Source organism: Arvicola amphibius, chromosome 10 (genome assembly GCF_903992535.2).
Source record: "Arvicola amphibius chromosome 10, mArvAmp1.2, whole genome shotgun sequence".
Classification (NCBI taxonomy): Eukaryota; Metazoa; Chordata; class Mammalia; order Rodentia; family Cricetidae; genus Arvicola; species Arvicola amphibius.
In genome coordinates this window covers 117,089,097-117,110,312 of record NC_052056.1, presented here as the reverse complement: position 1 = coordinate 117,110,312, position 21,216 = coordinate 117,089,097, and the positions used below count along the sequence as shown (strand labels likewise).

The 21,216-nt window shown below is 51.4% G+C and overlaps 1 protein-coding gene across 1 annotated transcript in view; it reads right to left on the bottom strand.

Moving 5' to 3' along the window:
• Positions 1-1,207: 1,207 nt before the first annotated feature.
• Nos1 (nitric oxide synthase 1) overlaps positions 1,208-21,216 on the bottom strand; it is an 87,374-nt gene continuing 67,365 nt past the window's right edge. Inside the window, 8 exon segments of the mRNA XM_038344534.2 lie at positions 1,208-1,424; positions 9,535-9,768; positions 10,365-10,483; positions 12,643-12,837; positions 14,352-14,500; positions 16,082-16,203; positions 17,420-17,507; positions 18,144-18,354. Coding sequence (XP_038200462.2) covers positions 1,208-1,424; positions 9,535-9,768; positions 10,365-10,483; positions 12,643-12,837; positions 14,352-14,500; positions 16,082-16,203; positions 17,420-17,507; positions 18,144-18,354 — 1,335 coding nt within the window.

The following is a 21,216-nucleotide window of genomic DNA, read 5'->3' as shown; positions in this document are numbered from 1 at the left end:
TCCAAAAACTAAGAAACAAACCAAAATTTCTACAAACTGATTTTACCCAGCTCTGGAAGCCGGAAGTCCCTAGTGAGACTTACGGGACTGAAAGACCGACGCTGATAAACCATGCTCCTTCTGGAGTGTTGGAATGAGCTGTGTGTCTTCCCAGCTTGTGGAGAACACTCGCTCGCAGCCCTGGGAGTCGGGAGAATTTATCTCCCTAGGGGCAGGGAGTGAAATAACAGCTGCGTCCTCCCCCTAAGGGCTCAATGACAAACCAAAGCACAGACTTACAGACCAGTGGGCGAGGGGTTGCGGGCAGGCACGCAGGTGAGCTCAAGGCAGCCACGTGGTCTGTTCCTGGCACCGAGCATGAACAGTGAAGCCCTCACAGCGGCCTAGGTAGAACCCTCTCCCTTCTCCATCTGCACAGTCTAGCTCCTCCCCAGACTCAGGCTGCTTCCAATTAGGGCAGAATTACCTACAGCTCTTTGGGAGGGGTAGCTGGCTGCTCAGGTGAGGGTCCCATGACTCTTCCCATCCCCCCCCTCCTTGTTTGAGGAATCGTCAGTAGTTAAAACAAGCCCAGCTGTGCTGATCTTTTGTGAGTAGGCCCGTCTGAACTGAAGATTGTGGCAGTTTGGCTTGGTAAAGGTTAGTCCTGCAGGACATTGGGCTCAGAACCTCACCCCTCTAACCTTTGCTGCAATGGTTTGACAGTTTACAAGGAGATTAAAGTGTGTTTGTTACTCAGCATTTTGGTAGCACTAACACACGAAGGTGGAGAAGCCAAATGGATATATACACAGAGAGAGTGAGTGCTGCCAAGTGCCTGGGACTGACAGGAAGGATGGATGGATGGGTACGGATTCTAGAAAAGAGGGGGTGATGGGTTAATCTCAGTCCTTGATCTGATGAGATTTCAAGTCACTATGGAAACGCACCTCTAGGCATATATGAGAGGGCTTTTCTAGATTGGGTTAATTGAGAAGTAGAGAGCCACCCTAAGTGTTGCAGCACCAGTTGGTGGGCTGGGATCCCTTTTATGAAAAAAAAAAGGCAGTAAACTGAGTGCCATTCTCTCGGTCCCATTGTCACCAGCTGCCTCCTGCCACCATGAAGGACAGTACTCAACTAGAAGCCCAAACCACCCTTTCTTTCCTTGGGTTGTGTCTATGCCACGACGAAGTTTAAATAACTATCCCTCAGCAGCAGAAAGAGGTTAAACAAAGATGGCGGAGGTGAGGGCGCGCTCCTGCAGGGGAGAAGTGGCAGCCTTAAAGATCTCCAGGAGAATCAGCTGGTCCAGAAGATGAGGCTGTGGTGGAGCTGGGGAGGAAGAGGAGGGATCAAGTGCTGGAAACAAAAGCATGCGTGCACTCTGCACATTGGGCTGAGGGGACAGCTCCCTCTCTCTGATTCCCAGAGGCACCGAGTTCCTTTGAGAGTATGACTTATAGTATGTATGGAAGAGGTCTTTCCAAAAGGGGGAACCTGGGGAGAGTGTGTGCTTTTTGAGGCTTAGAGGAACAAGGGCAGGCTTCTCTTGAGCTCACACTGGATTCGATGATCACATTGCGTTTCCAGGAATGTCTCTTCAAAGCTTTCCACAGCAGATCCACTTACACGCTGCAGGGTTTAACACACACTTCCGCTGCTGCTGATTTGTCTTTGTGACCTTCTCCCAACCGGGAGCTGTCTTAGCTGGAAACCTTAGAATAGCGGTTCTCAGCCTTTGTAACGCTGCGACCCTTTAGTACAGTTCCTCATGGTGTGGTGACCCCAGCCATAACATTATTTTTGTTGTAACTTCATAACTGTGACTTTGCTACTGTTATGAAATGTAAAGCAAGTATCTGGTAAGCAACATCTGTGAAAGTGTGGTCCTCTCCCCCCACCAAAGGGGTTGAAACCCATAGGTTGAGAATCACTGTGGACAATCTTCAAATCTTGCTTTCAAGTCACGGGCTAAATATCATAGTCCAAGCCAATTATAAATATGCTCCTTGGTGTGTGTGTGTGGTGTATGTACACTTGTGCATGTGGCTGCACATGCTTTTGCATCCTGAAGCCTGAGAATTACCCCTTTGAGGCAGTGTCCTCCTGAGCCTGGAACTTGTGTTTTTCAGCTAGATGGGTGCAGCAAGCCCCAATCCTCCAGTCTCTGTCCCACACTTTACGTGGAAACACACCTGGCTTGCCTCAAGGGTGCTGGGATGTGAGTTCGGATCCTCAAGGTTCCTCGGCAAATACTCTTAACCACGGAGCCAGCTTCACAGCCCTGTTTTTTGGATTTAACCTTTTAGTGACTTTGCAAAGGGAAAAGTGAAGAAAAAAAAAAGGTTCTGTGCAGTCAGCCCGCTCCTTCCTGGTGGGTTCCAGGGATAGAAGTCAGGTCACCAGGCTCAGCAGCAAGCACGGATTCCCACGGAGTCATCACACTCACTGCCCAGGGAAGCCCATACTCTAGGCTGATCTCCAAATACTTAACAATATTCTTATTCTTCCCCCCCCACCCCCCGCCCACACACACCATATGCTGTCGCCACCTTTTTCTTCTTTGATTTGTGCTTGCGAAGGTTCTGTTTGGGTGTAAACTTAAAATGTTCACCTGGTTGCTAGGCAACAGGAGCTATACAGTTGGGGAGGTGTATACTGTTAAGTCGTCCCTGGCTAACTCTCAGGTTGGACCTGTCAAAGCTCTAGCCTGAGTAGGTGTCAGGAGGGAAGCTGGTTAAACACGCAGATGTGGAGGCCAGCTCCGAGGCAATGCTACTGGGCATGGTGGAAACGTTCAGGAACCGACTCTTTATAGGGCCTGAGAGGCCAGAGGAGATCAGGGTTAGATATCATGTCATTTTGGGGAGAAGACTGCTCATACCCAGAAGAGAAATAAGCAGAGGAAGTTGGGAGAGCCAGAATTCAAGCCTATTCATTTTTCTATCAAATCCATCCCGTCCCACCCTACCACACCCCACCCTATCCCTACCCCACCCCATCCCATGTTGTACATTTGAACTCATTTAATACTACCACAATCTAACAAATTACAACCACCAGCCCATTTTATGGCGAAGAAATGAAGGCACAGAGAAGCTGAACAACTTATCTGAAGTTACACAGTCAGGAAGTGAAGGAGCTGGGATTTGAACCAAGATTGAGTATCTCAGCAAATGCCCATCATGGTGGATCAGTATGTGGGTTCTTAGGATGGACAGGCTGCTCCTGGCTCCACCCCTGTCATTTCCGAGCTGTGGATGTTGTAAAGCTGCCTGGCCCCCCTGTGCCTCAGTTAGGGAGGGCAAAGCCACATGCTGCATAGTGACATGCCTATCAGTGCATCCTGACTTCCTCAGATGTGACACGCCAAAGCAGCCTGTGGGGACTGGCTTTGCATCATCATTAGCGGTAGTGTTAATTGGTTAATGAATTTGTAGTCCCACAGGGGGCGGGGCATGAATGGCCTTGCCTGGTTCCTGCTCCCTGTCTGACCTTCCTTTTACACTGCACCTTGGACGTGAGGCCCAGGGTGTGAGGACTAGAGAGACGGGGAGAGGGACACACATGCACAGGCTGTGTGACGAGAACAACCCTTAGAGAGCCAGTCCTCCCCTTCCCCCACGTGGGGCCCAGGGATTGATTGGCAGAACAGGTGATTGGTGTGACTGCCCTCCCTCGTAGCTGTGTCCAGAGGGCATGTGAAGGCATATTCCCCTGCTCTGTCTCACTCCCGTATCCCTCGTCAGTAACCAACTCATCCCGGCATCTAAGACAAGCACTTCCTCATCAGCCCTGGCAGGGGATTTACATTTAAAAAATTAATTTATGCATACGAATGTTTTGCCTGCATGCATACCTGTTGCCTGTGGAGAAGAGGGCATTAAATCCCCTGGAGCTGGAGTTACAGGTGGCTGTGAGTCACCATGTGGGTGCTGGGAACCGAACCTGAGTCCTCCACAAAAACGGCTGGTGTTCTTAACCACTGAGCCATCTCTCCAGCCTCCTTGTCGGGGTTTTGGAGATCTCTTTTTAAGTGGAGCTGGGCCTGAGACCAGCTAGGTTTGAGTTCTGGGGTCTTCAGGGCTGATACATGGGAGAACAACTGCCTCTCTGGGGCCCCTCCAAGGGATAAGGCTGTGATGGGGAAGAGGGGTGCTGTGGAGGGGGGGTGGCTGCATGGGAACGGAGACCTAGTTACTTCCCCAACCCTCTGTCCAGCAGCTAGGAGTGTCCATAGTGGTCAACTGGCTCAAGAATGCAATGGCCCAAGAGGGACTGATGGATAAAACCTTGTCTTCTGGCCCCAAATCAGGACACCAAAGAGATTTCTTTTTCCCAACAGTTTTACCCTGTGAGCATCCTCCAGTCCCAATACATGCTACCTGGATACCAAACCCACGACTGTGGTAGAGAGATGTGTGATATTCCAACCCAATGTGACAAAAGACACCAGCCAGCCAAGTCAGTGCACTTTTTTTTTAATAGTTTAACCATAATGCAAACAAGCATAAGTAGACTTTGTGTTGAATCCCACCAAATGAGAAGGTGAGGGTTATATATAGAAGAGAAGCATGCGAGAACACAGCCTGGACAGCCTCGCAGAGGGCGTGGGGGCAGGCGGCAGTGCTGGAGCACACGGGACACTTGGCAGAGATTAGCAGCATGGAGAAGTCAGAGGTGGGTGGGGGCATCCGAGTTTCTGACAGCTTGTGCGTGGTGAGATGGAACCCCGGCTCTGCCCATCCCCCTGCCCCCACTCCCTGTAACCCCAAAGTGAACACTCTGGGTGTAACCTGATCCCGTGTGGGACGTGGGACTTCTGGCAAGCAATTGCCGAGCCTGGAGTGGGTCGTACAGTCACAAGGACAACACAGCAACAAAAGTGGGAAGACAGAGCTTGGGGCACGGAGGTGGGGATAGGGACAGGGGATAGCCTCAGACCCTACATGAGAGGTGGCTCCTCAGTGCCTCTGTCTTAAAAACACTGAGCTACCCTCTGACTTGGGAGTTTTGAGACTTTGCTATGTCACCGCTGGTTTGAAGGAGGTTAGAGAAGCAACCATCGAACAGAGGCAGGTTTCTGGCTTTCCCCAGCTCTATGACCAGAAGGCCCTACAGCCGCAGGTAGACAGCTCCATGGCCCCTGAGACCCCAAAGCAATGGTTGCTTGGTCTAATGGCTGAAGGTTCTGCCCTCTCAGGGGCACTCAGTACTTTCTAGTAACCTTTGTGGCTGTCCCAGATGGCGGGAGGCCGCCAGAGGCATTTAGTAGGGAAGGCCACAAATGATATTCACTATCCTACAATACCCAAGACAGCCATGCTCCAAACAAGAGGGGCAAGGTTAGTGGGTTCCTGGCTAGAATCTCCTAGAGGTCATGACTAAACCCGGTCACTTCCATATCCTGACTCTGCTAGGAGACGAAGACTATCAGTTTGTGAAGTCACCCTTGCTTCTGCCTTCCAGGGACACTTCATTAAGAACTGACTGCCTTGGGTCAGGGATGCCCAGTTATCCAGAGCCACTCAGATGTCAGAACAAAACAAACCTATAAACACAGCTGAGGCACGCTTACCCCAATACCTCCCTTGATTCTGATAGGTTGACTTTACTTTGATGAAATACTTGTGACAAGAAATGTTTTCGATTTTGGATTAAAAAAACATATTTGCATATTCCTAGTGGGATCTTTTAGATCATTTCGTGGATGAACTAAAGCATTCACTTGCAACAAGATATTTTAGATTATGGAGCATTTTCGCTTTGGGGATGCCCCCGGAAGTCCAGGAGTCCCTGGGTCCTCTTGTTTAAGACACTTGGGTGCCTTTCCCTCTAGGTGGTCAGGCAGTGAGTGAGAAAAGAGAAAAAGTCGGGCCAGCCTGAACCTCTCAAGGTTGGGTCCTGAGGAGGCAGAGCCGGAGATGGAAGGAAAATAAAAGCAAACCTTGGCTGAACTCAACCTGGAAGGACCTTTCTAGGGCACAGTGAAAGGCTCTGTGTGTGTGCATTGTGTGCGGGGTGTGTGTGTGTGTGTGTGTGTGTGTGTGTGTGTGTGTGTGGCATGTAAGTGTGGTGTGTGTGTGTGATGCGGCAGGGACAGGGGCTCAGACATCAGGGTCAGAACCATTGCATTTTGCCCTGGCCTTAGGAGAAACCTGAACTCTTGTATCCCAAAGCAGGCCTTTGCCAGGGAAATCCACACCATTGGTATTTTCTGGCTGATTCAGCTTCCTTTGTCCCCAGGCCTGATGACTTTCTTGTCCTTGGCAGGGGTGGGGGTGAGGGTGGAGGGGGGGGTGGGAGGAAGTGCAGGGGGCATGTGGGGAGGGGTATAGGGAGGAAGGATCTCTCTCTGTCTTCACTCTTCATGACAGACAGTAGCAAGTATTGTTGACTTAGCATAAAAATCTGCCTGCCCCTTCCCCCCTCTTAAACTAGTGACGGTGATAATCTTGTTGTCGGGAAGGTGTTCTCCCCAGCCATAAGGGAAAATGGAAGCTCATTAGAGCTGGAGCTGGCACTGTCATAGACCATTAAAGCCACCCTGCGCAGGTAGAATCTGGGTTCTCAGGAACACCAAGGAACCGGGCCTTCTGAGTAAACAAGGCAGAATTAACACGTGGGGCAGGTGTGCGTGTGAAACTTCATAGGGGGCACCTCAGCTTTTGTGTCCCAAAGTCACCTGCTTTCTTCCCCAAGGACACACAGAGAAGCTCTCTTCCCCTCCCGCAGGTTGAACTCCTGGGGACAGGCGTTACAGGGATGGCAGGGAGCATAAGTCTCCAGCCCTCCTGTTTTGAGGGGTCATCTTCTTCTTCCTGGTCAAACCTGCTTTTGTGAAGTGGGGTTGAAGTTACTGCCAGCATAGAAGGCGGAGTAAACAGACCGGCTACAAACTGAGTCTTGGACTCTGCTCTTATTTTAAGCTGTAGATAGAGTCCCTTGTTGCTGGCTGTGGGCCGAACTAAAAACCACCAGCAGAGGGCAGTATTGGCCCACTCTAGATGGTCACTTTAGTCAGCCATTGGGCAAGCAACTTAGACGGCTACCTGGAAAAAGATTAGGGCATTCAGCGGTCTCTGGCCTTCTAGCCAGGGGCTAAGGAAGATGCCTAGGTTAAGAGTTCAAAGGTCTTTTTAAAAAAACATTCTCTGTTGGGGGTTGGGAACATAGCTCAGTCTGGCAGGCGTGAGGCCCTGGGTCTCATCTCTAGCACTGAAAAACCAAAGTCCCTCCTGAACCCGGTTATGTAATCCTGTCTTTGGACTCTCTGGCAAGTGACACGAAGCTTCCATCTGTCCACCTGCTACTGGGAGCACCCGGATATACAGGGGTGGGGGCGGGGAGGAGCCTGTCACATGGTAAGCACTCCTTATTCAGAGGTGGAAAAATCACCGATGCAGGCGTGCATGTAGCTGGCGTGCAGAGAGAAGTTCTCGGATGGAGGTTGGGCATAGCCGTTCAGATCTGGGGAATCAACTACATCTTAGGAAGTGTCTGCAGAGGCTTGAAGGATTGAGAAGGAAGTCCCTGGGAAGAAAGTGGTGGGAACTGTGTCGGAGGACGGTGCCTTGCCTCCAGGCTACTGGGGGGAACATTGCTACTAACTGGGGCCAGGGGGTGATAACTGGGACAAATCCACATGCTAGTGACGGGACGTGGTGGGGGTGTCCGGAGCAGCATGAGACCTGTCTCTGAATTTCAGGTTGAAGACTGAAGACTGGGGATGTAGATCAATTGGTAGAATGCTTGCCTGGTGTGCGGGAAATCGTGGTTTTGACACCTTCTTCCCCCGCCCCAGCACAGCGTAAACTGGACGCAGTTTATGCCTGTAATCCTAGCTAGGAAAGTAGAGGCAAGAGGATTAGCAATTCAAGGTCATGAGTTCAAAGCCAGCCTAGGCAACAGCAGGACCCTTTCTGGGAAAATGGAAAAATGGAGGAAGGGAGGGAAGGAGGGAGGGAAGGAGGGAGAGAGGGAGGGTTGAAGTTCTCAGGTTTGAGTCCACAACCGTGAAGTTCTTGGCACTTTCTATATGGGAGCCCCCACACTTAGCATCAAGAGAGCCAGGCCCTGACTCAGGACATAGAGGAATTTTTTTTTTTTGTTTCATTTTTTTCTGCCTCACAGAACCAAACAAAAGCACAGAACATGGGACTCAGAGCCGACCTCTTGAGCCTGCTGACTTAGAACATGGTTGGCTCTGAGGGTCAACTTGCCCTGGCTATGGCTGCTCGTTTTAGGGGTAGGATGTGGGAGAGGAAATTATTCGCAAGCCGGAGGCAAGCCCATTTGGAGGAATAAAAACCAGCTATCTTCTTCTTCCTTGGCATTTGCTTCCAGGCTCCAAAGCACTCCGGGAGGCACTTCCATTCCTTCAATAGGGCAGACTTAGAGTTAAGCACACCCTTCCTTGGTGGCGAAGACTATTCCCAGCATGCTTCCTTGCTCAGCGTGGCTGCTGGGCTCTTAGCTGGGGCTGCCTAGGTTTAGGGAGGGAGCTCAAGAGCTGGTGGCCCCAGCTGGGGTGGGTGGGGGTGGGGGTGGGGAGGTGCTTGCCCAATTCACCATCTGGATAAATCTCCCAGACAGACCTCTGCTGATGGGGTCAGACTCTGAACACCTTGAATTCAATAACTGACTCCTTCACAGGGACAACTTCTTCTCCATCACCTACCTATCTCCTGCTGTGATTGGTTCACCTAGATTAGTAAAGGGACTTGATGTGTTTCAGAGAGGCTGACACAGATCTTTCATGATGGACATGGGAGATGGATTAACAATAGTTAGGAACACGTTTCATGACACTGAACGTCCTTCATGAAGGCAGAGGACTCAGGTAAGAGGACAGAGAATGACCTAGGCCTGTTACACACACACACACACACACACACACACACACACACACACGCACGCGCACGCGCACACACACACTCAAGGGAAGGGCTAAAGTGGTCAAGGGACTGGCTCAGGGTAACTCAGTGCCAGTTGCCTTCAGACCCTAACAGGAGTGACAGCCATGACCCGGTGGTTTCACGCGCCACACCTGCCCTTGGCAAGGAGCGGGTAGGGAAGGTGTAGTTTTGTAAGAGCCACTGCAGGGTATAGAGACAATGCATTGCGGAGAAGAGTCAAGGAGAAAACCCAGGGTTGAGAGTATGGGGTGGGAGGAAGGACCAGGACACAGCAACAGGACAAAAGGCAGGGTGGGTCACATGGGGTCCCGTGGGGAAGGTTCAGCCATGTGTGTCCGCGGTTAGTCAACTGTGGCCGCCCTAGCTTGGGCACTTGGAGCGGCCACCCCACCATCCCATGGGGCAGGAGGATCCAGTTAGGAGCTGAAAACCCTGTTGGATGAGAGAGGGAGGGGGTTAGTGGCATAGAAGCCAGGCTCCTTCGGGTGACCTGGGGGTAACAGAGGCAGCACAGGAGGGCAAGTTCAGGCTAGCCTGGGCTACACAGACTCTGTCTCAGAAAAGCAAACCCCAAACAAACAATAAACAGCCCAGAAGGAGCGGGAGAGATGTCCTAGTGGTTTAACATTCTCACTGTTCTTCCTGAGAACCCAGTTCGGTTTCCAGCACCCATGTGTGGCAGTTCACGGTTGCCTCTAACTCCAGGTCTAGCCAGCACTCCCTTCTGGCCTCCGCAGGCACCCGATTCACAGGTGTGAGTGTGTGCACATGCAACAGAAGTGTAACCTGCGTGGACAGGGAATGTTTGGAGACAGCCAAGCTGTCTGGAGGAGAAACAGTGAGAAGTCTCCGGAAACAGCCATTCTGACTGGGAAAGAGACACCTGGGAGAAAGTTCTGCCTGTCTGAAGGGGAAGATCTGAGGGAAGGGATGAGGAAGGCATCAGCACCCTGGTCCTATTGCTGTACGCTGGGAGGTAAGGTTTAAATAGTGAGACTCCATCCCACCCTCATGATGCTTCAGGCTGTTTCCAGCAACTTCTAGAGGCTATTTTAATTTGCAGTCATGACAATGTCTCCAGTGACTTCTGGGAGAGGGGTAGGGAGCATCAAGAGTTACAGTAGTTGGCGGAGAGACCATGGTTCCACTAGGAGGCACCCTAGCCAGGTGGAATTCTGACACTTTGGATCCTTGGTACCCCTAGACCTTGCAAACCACTGTGACCTAACTTTTGAATGCCAGACTCAGCAGGATTGGGGTCACCTGGGGATGTGTACTCCTTTGTTTTATTGAGACGAGGTCCCACGTGTACCTCAAGCTGGCCTCCAATGGGCAACCCTTTGCCCTGATAGCAGCAGGATCACAGCCACTTATTTTGGCCTGCGGACCCCCACCGTGAGAAACCCATCAAACCCCAGCTTCAGCCCACTGTGGCCCCTCTCCCCGGGACTGGAGAGGACTTACTCATCTGTATCTTTTTTGCTCTCTTCAATGAAGGCAATGGACTCAGATCTAAGGCGGTTGGTCACTTCATATGTTCGCAGGGTGACTCCAAAGATGTCCTCATGGTACCGGTTGTCATCCTATGGGGATAGATCAAAGGGCAGGTAAGGGGTTGGAGAAGAACAGCCAGAGTGATACATGGAGGAACATATACCCAGACAAGACAGAGACTGAGCTGAAAGTGCTGGGGTATCTTTGGTCTCTAAGGCTGTGTGTTAGCAGGGCTCTGCCATTTTGTGCCTCTTGAGGCTGGGCAGTGAAGAATCTATGGGGTGAGCCTTTGCAAAAAGGGGGGCCGCCTTGAGGACTGCGAGCATAGAAGGAGCAACGAGGCCGGAAGGAAGCCTCAAATTCTCTCTCTCCTTCCAACTCTCCCCTGTAAGTTCAGATCACAGCAAGGCTGAACTAAGTATGAAATGCCCCAGATTAATGGCACCAGCTGATGGGAGAGGGGAAAAAAAGTAGTTGTAGGGGATGGAACTAAATGGTACAGATGTCCCCAGCATGCACCAACCCTGTGTTTCATCTCCAGCATAGGAGAAAGAAAGCGGGGTTAGGGGAGGGGGCAGATTCAGAAGTGATGGGAGCTCCCTTGGCAGAAGTGATGGGCGAACTGGGAAGTTAAAAAGAATATTATAAAAAAAGTGTATTTATTTTTATTTTGTGCATCTTGGAGTGCAGGTGTCAGGTCCCCTGGAACTGGAGTTACAGACAGTTTGAGCCGCCATGTGGGTGCTGGGAATTGAACCCAGGTTCTCTGGAAGAGCAGACAGTGCTCTTAACCATTGAGCCATCTCTCCTGCCCTAAGAAGAATATTCTCTAAGAGTGGCATCTTTGTGGCTGGGAGGAGAGACTGATCTCTATGCTTATGAGAGCAGTGGCCAGAAGCTTGACTTGGCTAGCAGGGCCCATGATAAACCCAGGTCTAGCATCCAGATTCTGCATCAGGGCCCATGATATACTCAATTCCAGCACCCTGGGTCTGCAGCAGGGCCCACATCTAGAGAGAGTGGGGGAGGTTTCTTTGCCCTAGTCTGCAAAGTTTCTGGGAAGCTATGAAGTGTTCTCAGGGGACTATGTCAAAGACACCAAGAGAGTGGCAGACTCCACAGCATCCCTTATGCCTGGCATGCCTTTTTCTTTCCCCATGTATGTTTATCCATGTGGGTGCATGTGTGTGTACGCACACGGGTGAAGGCCAGAGGAGGGCACTGGTATCTTTCTCCATCACTCTCCACTGATGGGCTGGGCCAGGTGCTCTCACCGGAACCTAGAGCTCACTGGTCCAGCTGGTCTCGTAGCCAGCTTGCTCTGGAAGCCCCCAGCTCTGCCTTCTGTGTGTACTGGGGCCACAGGCTCACCGCCATGCCCATCTGGCAGTGGTGTAAGTGCAGGGATTTGAACCCGGGTCTTCCAGCTTGCACAGCATGCGCTTTCCCTGCGGAGTCATTTCTAACGGCTCCTGGCCAATTTCTAGCAGAAATCTCTTTTCCCTCACTGGGGTTTAGAATGAAGTTTAGCGAAGAGCTTCTAAAAACATGTTTGGTTACGGCTTGGGGCCCATGAGGGGGCTCAGCAGGTAAAGGCACTGGCCACAAAGTCAGCTGATGTGGCTTGAATCCCCGAAACCCATGCGGTAGGCGGGAAGAACACTCCGACAGGCGTCCTCTGACTTTCGCATGTGGACCGTGACATGCTCCGCCCCTTCCCCTCCACGAGAAAACTTGATTGCTTCTCATTTAAGAAAGCAGCACTGGGATGGGACCACCTCTGGGATCCAATCTCCGCTTGGTGGGGGGCGGTGGTCACAAAGCTGGGACTCTGCTGGGGAAACTGTCCCAGGCTGTAACCTAGCCTTCGAGGGCATTAAGAAAAGGCCCTTCCTCTAGGGTGGGCATACTCCATGCCAGGCACACGGTTTCGTGATAAGCATGTAGGCCGGCCTCCAGCTTCCACCGCCCCCCCCCCTTTGGATGAGCCTTTTGTTTAGTGCCAACCATATGCAAGCGCATGGGGCTGAGGGCAGCCTGGCTTGGGGGTCGGGAAGCGCTGAGTCGGGACAGCATCTGTGTGACTACCCACAGGGTCGCCCACTTGTCATTTTCATATGCTAGAGCCTAAAACCAGACAGACTGTGTGTATGTGTGCCCACGTGCCTGACTGTGCATCTCCTCTGGGCTGTGACTGGGTATTGGTGAGGGGGAAATTCCTGGCCCCTGGTTGCCAGCTGATACTTACCCTCAGTCTGCTGATGAACACACCAGCATCCTCCTCTGAGAGCTTCCCCTGCTGGGTCATTATGCGCTGGATGGCTTTGAGGACATCGGCAGCCATGGTGACATCCCCACAGACATAGATGTGGCCTCCTTGCTCCTTCAGGGCACGGTACACAGGCTCGGCCAGCTGCTCCTGCAGCACGTCCTGAACGTATTTCTGCAGAAGAGGATGACCAGAGAAAGGGGGCTGCTCTGAGAGGCTCTTGTTCCCCGTCCCAGGGGAAGCAGAGTGCCATGTGGGGGCTTATGGGTAGGGGATATTTTGTGAGGTAACCTCAGGGAAATGGGACGAGGGACCAGGAAGAGTGCAACAGGACCAAACCTCGGTGTGTAGTGAGCGGATCCCAACCTCGGGGGCAGCTTGAGCTGTCTGCTGAGGGAGGGCTCCCTAGGTCACCTCCTAGAGGACCGCCCCAGCATGCATGGTTCATTTTGACTGTCAGCTTGGTAGAAGCTTTGGGTGTGTCTGTGAGGGGGTCTCTAGACTGGGTTAATGAGGGTGGGCACTCCCACTCTGAATATGGGTGGCACTATTCCACAGGCCGGGTTCTGGACTGACTTAAGGAGAAGGCAAGCGGGTACCAGCCATCTCTCTCTGCTCAGTTACACAGGTGTCCATGTAGTTCAGCTTCCTGCCACAATGGCTCCTCACCATGGCAGACTGCAGACTGCACTCCCTGTGAGCTCACACAAAACCTCCCTTACTGAAATGGCTTTTGTCAAGTACTTTGTCATAGCCGTGAGACAAGTAACTGAGACACAAAAGCCTTAGCTATCTTTCCCTTCCCCCAAGGAAAGATGGTGGCTGCCATCAGGTCAGAGACACTCAGGGCAGAAAGCCAGGGACGGAGCAAGGTAACGGGACTGCTGGCCTCCATGCCTCCCACCCCACCTCCACAGTAAGCTGGCTGTTACAGCAACGGTGGGCAGGAGGGCAGAAGGTCTATTTTTAGCTCAGGTCCATCATTGTGGGGACATCACAGTGGTGGGAACATGAAGTGGCCAGTCACCACACCCACAGTTGAGGGCAGGAAGGGATGGACACATGAGGCTCAGTTTGCTCCTGCCTTTCTTTCTTCCTTCCTTCCTTCCTTCCTTCCTTCCTTCCTTCCTTCCTCCCTCCCTCCCTCTGTCCCTCTCTCCCTTTCCTTTCCTTTCCTTTCCTTTCCTTTCCTTTCCTTTCCTTTCCTTTCCTTTCCTTTCCTTTTTTTCTTTTGGCTTTTGGAGACAGGGTTTCTCTGCAGCTTTGGAGCCTGTCCTAGAACTCATTCAGTAGACCAGCTGGCCTCTAACTCACAGAGATTCGCCTGCCTCTGCTTCCCAATTGCTGGGATTAAAGGCGTGCACCACCACTGCCTGGCGCTCCTGCCTTTTCATTCGGTCCAAAGGCCCCACCCATGAACGGCGCTGTTTACATTCAGAGCAAGTCTACTCACTTTGATGAGCCAGATTAAGAAATCTCCCCCCAGCACATTCACAGGCCAACCTAATTCAGATAATCCTCTTTGAGCCTTTTTCCTGGGTGATTCTAGAGAGTTTCAAGTGGGAAACAAAATCATGCATGTACACTGGGTGTGGTCAGAGGTAGCTGGCTTACCTGTGACCTGTTACATGTGTGTGTTGCCGTGCACAGGCACAGTCATGCATGCACACTGGACGTGGCCGGCTTACCTTTGGCCTGTCAGGTTCCCGGGAATAGGCAGTATACAGCTCTCGGAAGACACCCTTGTTCTTGGCCTGCAGGGTCTCCTCTCTGTAGATATGATCTATCTTGGATTGTCGACACCCGAAAACCAGGACCATGGGGCAGGGCTTCATTCCTGGGGACCCAGAAGACCCCGTATCACACATGGCTTTGATGCTCAAGTAGGCAGTGGTTGAACTACAGGAACTGGGGTGCCAGGAACTCAGGGTGTGACATGCAGAGGACAGCTCACATACATGGGGCAGGTGGTTAGACACACAGGCACACCCCCATGTTTTCACCCACGCACAAAGACAAGCACAGTCTGTGGGAACAGGGGACATTCCTTTCCTGGTCTCTTGACTCCTTTGCAGCCTGCTACCGGAAAATGCTCAGGGTCCAGACTGGAGCCTGATGGCCCGGGTCTGAGTCACTTCTCTCTCTGAGCCTCAGTTTCCCCACGTGAAAATGGAAGCAGAAGTGACCACCCAGGGTGCAAGGAAAAGGATGATTCCAGGGTCCCCCGGGTATGAAAATCTGCAGGTGCCCCAGTCCTTCAGATAAAATAGCACAGCATTTTCTAGAACCCCTACAGTCTTCCTCTGTGCCTCCACTTACCTCTCTACTTACAACTGATGCAATGTAAACTCTCTATTGCTATACTGCACTGTTTAAGGGGGGGATCTGTAGATGTTCGATACAGACTCCATGTTTTTTTCAATTATTTGATGTGAGTTGGGGAATCAGATTCAGAACTGGGTGTATGGGACGATGGTAATACCACCAATCACCTCCTGAGGTCACTGTTCTGTTGTAAACACAGTTGTGTGGGGCATTTGTTTCCTTCCTTCCTTCTTCTCGAAGGAAAGGGGAAGAACGAAAGAAAGAAGAGGAAAGAGGAAGAAAGAAGGACGTGCACAGTAGGAAGGGGGGGGAGGGGGGGTCGGAAGGGGAAAAATGAAAACGAAATAAGACGAAAACAGAACCATTCCTCAGACTACTCCACCCTCTTTTGTATTCTCTCCCGATAATATTTCTTTCTTTCTCTTCTTTCTTTCTTCTTTCTTCTTTCTTTCTTCTTCTTTCTTTCTCTCTTTCTCTCTTCTCTCCCTACCTCTCTCTCTCTCTCTCTCTCTCTCTCTCTCTTTCTTTTTCCTTCATTTATCTATTTACTTAAATTAATCCTCCCTGGCCAGGAACTATGTAGACCAGGCTGGCCTGGAACTCACAGAGATCCCCCTGCCTTGGAGCCCTGGGATTAAGGGCAGTGCTAGCACAGCCTGGCTAGGTTTTAAATCTGTGCTGTCCTCCTGTCTTATACAGCTGGACTCCTTCCTTGATGCCTCTGCAACTAGGGTCTTTTCTCTCCTTTTTCCAAACCTGAACTTATCTCACTCGGCAAGGCCTGAGCTTGTGATGGTTCATGAAGCAGTCGCATACTCAGATCCATTTGACAAGGATGCGTGCCTATCCTTGGTGGCATATTGGGCTTTTAGGATCAACTCTTAAGCCAAGGAAATGCCCTCTGAGATGAGATTTCAGGCTCTTGGGACAGGCTGTGGAGCAGGTCTGGTTGGGTAGGCTGTTCAAACTGCACCTGTGGCCACGTCGGTATGGCAACCTCACCTCTCCCTTCCCCCCCAGGCAGTGAGGTGAAGCAGGGCTTCCCCCATCTCTCTCTTGAGTCAGAAGTCAGTGGCCCCTGGTCCATATATACCTTTGTGTTGAATGTCAAATTGTCGCTGTTGCCAGAAGCTTCGGAAGGGCGCAATGCCAGTGCCTGGGCCAACCAGGATGCAAGGGACCTGGGGATTTCGAGGCAGGTGGAAGCTAGGGGCACTGGGCAGAAAAGACAGAAGCATCACTGTGTGCTGCTCCACACTGGAGCCCAGGGTATCCCAGGCAGCTATCTTAGAGAGTTGTCTGTTCCTTAGTGGGACCATGGGCCCCTTTAGCGTGGGAACTAGCAGAGTAATTTAAAAGTGAGTTTGCTGGAGCTTGCCTCTTCCTCCATTCCCATCACTTAGCATCAGGCTAAGCCCTATGAACAAGAAGTCGGAGCTAACCAGGACTTCCTCTGTGTTCTGGCTTTGAGAGTGGGCACCCCTTTGATGGGGAGCTATTGTATGCATTGTGGGTGTTTAAGCACCACCCTGGGCTCCTACCAACTTGATGTCAGGAATAACTCTGGAGTCATGACTGTCAAAAACGTCTTTGGACATCAACAAATGTCCCCAGGGTGGTAGATAGAGGAAGAAAATCACTCTGGATTGAATTTTAAGTTAAAATTGCAACTGTGTGTGAGTATATGTGCGTGTGTATGTGTGTGTATGTATGTGTGTGTGCATGTATGAATGTATGTGTGTGAGTGTATGTGCATGTATGTGCGTGTGTGTATGTGTGTATGCATGCACGTGTATATGTTTGTCTGTACATGTGCATGTGGATGTCAGATGTCAACATCGAATGTCTGTCTATCATTTTCCAATTTACTTTTTGAGCCAGGTTTTTCCGTGGAACCTGGAGTTCCCTGATTCAGAGGCTGCCACTAAGCTCTGGGAACCTGCCTGTCTCTGCCTCCCCAGGCATGAGTCACCCTGCCTGGCTTTTAAGAGGGTGCTGGTATTTGGGTTCAGATCCTTACACCTGTAAACAGCATTGAGCCATTGCCCCAGGCCCTGATTTCAGCTTTCTCTTCCACTCTTGAGAAGCAGTCCTCAGTCATCCATGAGGTCTTTAATCCGGGGGTCACAGACAACAGTGCCGAAATGAGCTACCTGGAGATGCTAACATGGACGTGCCCAGGCTATGTGGTCAGGCTGCGCTTTAAGACCTACTCTCTGAGACTCTGATGTGGACAGTAGGCAGTGCATGATGATGTGTGTCCCTTGATTCTGTCTCCCTAGCGACTGGAAATGATGCAGACATTGGTGCTACCCCTGCCTCACCGGCCATCTACCTAGAGCCCCTCAGGCTGAGCCTTCATGTACCCTAATGCACGGGATCAACGCGCTGATAGGAGATGGCCTTGCGCCTCTCCTCATCTGTCACTCACCCTCTCACGAAGCAGGGGACTACGTCATCCGCCTGTATCCGGTTGAGCCAGGAGGAGCACACGCCGTGGTGAATGGGTCCTTCCCCATCTAACAGAACGAGCAAGAGGTTCATCTCATCACATCGCACATTGTCTCTCTCTTCCAGTCCCAGCCCCAGCCCTCACCCGCAGTGAAGCATCTCCCAGCTCAATGCCAAGGGCTGTGCCTCTGAGTTCCAGACCTGGATCCCTGCTCTGAAGGGGAGGAGGAGCTGGTACACTCAGAGTGAGTTGAGTGTGCAAGTGCACAGGGTTTCGATGGGTCTGGGTGTGAATACTCAGACCCTGCCTGCTTGAGGACCTGGGTCAGGGTGTTCTGAATGGCTTGTTCATCATGTCTCAGAGTCTCTAGGCACTGTGCACTTCGGGGGCTTGATCGCAAGGGAAAAACATCACAGAGGTGTCTGTGCTATTTAGCTCCAGACAGGCCTGTATGATGCTCCTGTGAGTGCTGCCCCGCAGGGTGGACAGGGTGAGAGGAGACCCCCCCAGACACATGCCTTGCCTATTTCTAACCATATTCAGGGTTAGCTCAGCTATGGGATGCATTCCATTCCATGGGCTTGGCTGGCAGCGTCCTGTAAGAATGTGGGATCTGATCCACAGGTTGTTCAAGGAGAGACCTCCAGATACCTTGAGGGGGAAATGCAGGCTCAGGAACCCCCCAGCTCCCCCAGGTACGCACCTCGGGTGTGGTAGGAGACAATGGCCACAGTGAGGTGCACCTCGTCGGGGTACATGTCTGGGGAGGAGCTGATGGAGTAGTAACGAGGCTGCAACAGCGACAGCTGGGTGAGGAGAAGTGTGGCCGGCATCTGGATGGACGGGAACTCCTCCAGCACCTCCACCATCGTGGGGTTCTTGCCCCATTTCCACTCCTCATATTCCTGCAGCCCCTGTGAGGAGAGGACAGAGAGGGGCTTGAGTCGGTGGGGCCTGGAGGAAGACCAGGGGAGCGGTGAGCCGGCATGAGGGTATATTCAGTACCTACAGTCAGGCACAGGGCTAGGCACCTCGGGCTTTGAAATAGAGCCTCTCTTATGGTAGTGGTTCAAGTGTGAAGTGTCCCCCACAGGCTGTGTTTGGACACTTGGGTCTCAGCTGGCAGTGCTGATTTGGGAAGTTGTAGAATCTTTAGAAGATAGAACCTAGCTGGAGGAAGTGAGTCACTGAGGGCGGGCCTTCAGGTTTTTATAGCCTAATCCACTTCCTGTTGACTCTGCTTCCTGACTGCCCTTACAATGTGACCAGCTGCCTCATGTGACTGTGGCTATACCTTCCCTCTCAGGATGGCTGCTCTCTGTGGCCTCTCCTGCCTTCAGTTGCCTATTATTGGGCATTTGGTCACAGCGATGGCCATAACTATTCTGAAATACCAATACCCCAGGCTGGTTAATTGGTTCAGTAGACATCTATCGCTCACATCCCGGAGGTTTGTGGTTGGGGGGACCAGCAGATTTGGTGTCTGGGGAGAATCTACTTTGGTGTAGATCCTGTAGATCATGTAGATCCTGGTAGTGCCTACGTGTCTTCACGTGGCAGAAGGGAGAAGCAGATGTCCTGGCTGCTTTTTTTTAAAATATTTATTTATTTATTTATTTATTATGTATACAATATTCTGTCTGTGTGTATGCCTGAAGGCCAGAAGAGGGCACCAGACCTCACTACAGATGGTTGTGAGCCACCATGTGGTTGCTGGGAATTGAACTCAGGACCTTTGGAAGAGCAGGCAATGCTCTTAACCGCTGAGCCATCTCTCCAGCCCCCCTGGCTGCTTTTTATAAAAATGTTTATTTGGCCTATGAGGATAGGGTCCTTGATGCAATTGCCTTGCAAAAGCCTCTCTCCTCTCTCCTCCCTTCCTCCTTACTTCCTTTTTCTTTCTTTCTTCCCTCCCCTTCCTCCCTCCCTCCATCCCTTCCTCCCTCCCTCCCTTCCTCCCTCCCTCCATTTCTCCCTCCCTCCCCTCCCCTCTCCTCCCCGTCTCTCTCTGCCCCCCTCTTGCACCACCAGTCCTTGTGACTGAATTCAGAGCCTTGTGCACATGACTGTAGCCTCCAGCTATCAAGCTGCACCCCCAGCCCCATCCCTACCTCTTGATGTCACCCCCTGTTAAGTGACACACCAAAGCTAACTGAGGGGGTTAATTTGGATGTGAGAAATCTAGGAGCCATAAACACTCACCCTGCAGCAATGGCTTATTATCATCCCATTTCACAGATGAGGTTACAGAGACACAGAGTCCTGGTAAGCTAGGGCTAGGCCTTGTGTCTGAGCCAGGAATGGCCACCTCTAGCTGGCACACAGATCCACAGCTGCCACATGTTTGTGTGGCCTGTGAGGTAAGAACTGTTTCTATGTTTTAAAAGATTTACTTTAAATTTTTATTTGTGTGTATGTGTCTCTGTGTCTTTGTGTACACGTGTGTGTGTGTATGTGTGTGCATGTGTGCATGTGTCTGTGCGTGAGTGCTTGCAGAGGCCAGAAGAGGGCGTCAGATTCCCTGGAGCTGGAATTACAGACAGTGGTGAGCCACCTGTGGTGGATGCTAAGCATTAAACCAGTCTTTGCAGGAGCAGCAAGTTCTTTAAATGCTGAGCCGCCTCTCCAGCCCTGAGAATGGTGTTTTTAAAGGTATCTGTTTCCAACGCTGAGCCCCATTGGCTTCCACCTGCTGCAGGTGGCCTCATTCACTCATCTTACTGCTGGGCCTGAATCCCCAGCGAGAAGCAGCCTAAAGAAGGTGGGTTTGTTTTGGATTACAATTCAAGGGGACACAGCCAATCATGGTGGATGAGGGGCTGCAGGACTAGGAGGCAGCCATCCCATTGCACACACGCAGCAGGAATGAAGCAGAGGATGCATGGGGACAAGGAGCTGGGCTCTAAGACCAAGACTCACCCCTAACAGCCTACTTCTTCTAGGGAGACTCTGCCCGTTAAAAGTTTCATGACGTTTTCAAACAGTGCCACTGGCAGTGGACCAAGGAGAAGCGTGTGTGTGCGAGTGTGTTTGTGTGTATGCGTGCACATGTCTACATGGGAGTATGTGCACTTGAGGGCAGGTACCAGCAGAGGCCAGAGGCCATAATCTCCTGGACCTGGAGTTAACAGACAATTGTAAGCCACCTGATGTCGGTGCTGAGAACCAAACTTGGGTCCTCTAGAAGAGCGGCAAGTTCTCTGAACAGCTGAACAAACTCTCTAGCCCCACGTTTCAGATTCAAAACATCTCATGACCAAAAGCCTCCAGTGGAAGACTCTGAACGGGCATTCGTCTAAAGTGATTTCCTTGGGCAGTGACCTCTACCTGAACCGTATTTGGCAGCTGTGCTTCTGCTGGGCACGGATTCCTGCAAGATGTTCAAGCTCATGACAGATGCCAACGTGACCCTTTCTAGGGAGCCACGACTTTGGCTCTAGGAACCCCCAAGGACCGTGGGCATTTTTCCGAAACCACATTGCAAGCGGTACATTTCCATCTGACCTTGCTCCTTCCCTTCTTCTCTGGGGTCTGCTTTGTTTTGCAGTCTGACCATTCCCTTCCAGTCCCCTCTACCTCCCAGCCTATTTTCTCTCTCACAGGTATTTCTTTCTGACAACAACAACAACAACAACAACAACAACAACAATAATAAAATTCCACTCAGTTGTCTTGGAAACTCTGTGTTTTCCAGAAGAGATGAACTTTATATAAAACTCTCTCTCAAAGAATACTATGCAAAATGTTCCCTCGTCATACTCACCCCCGCCACCATT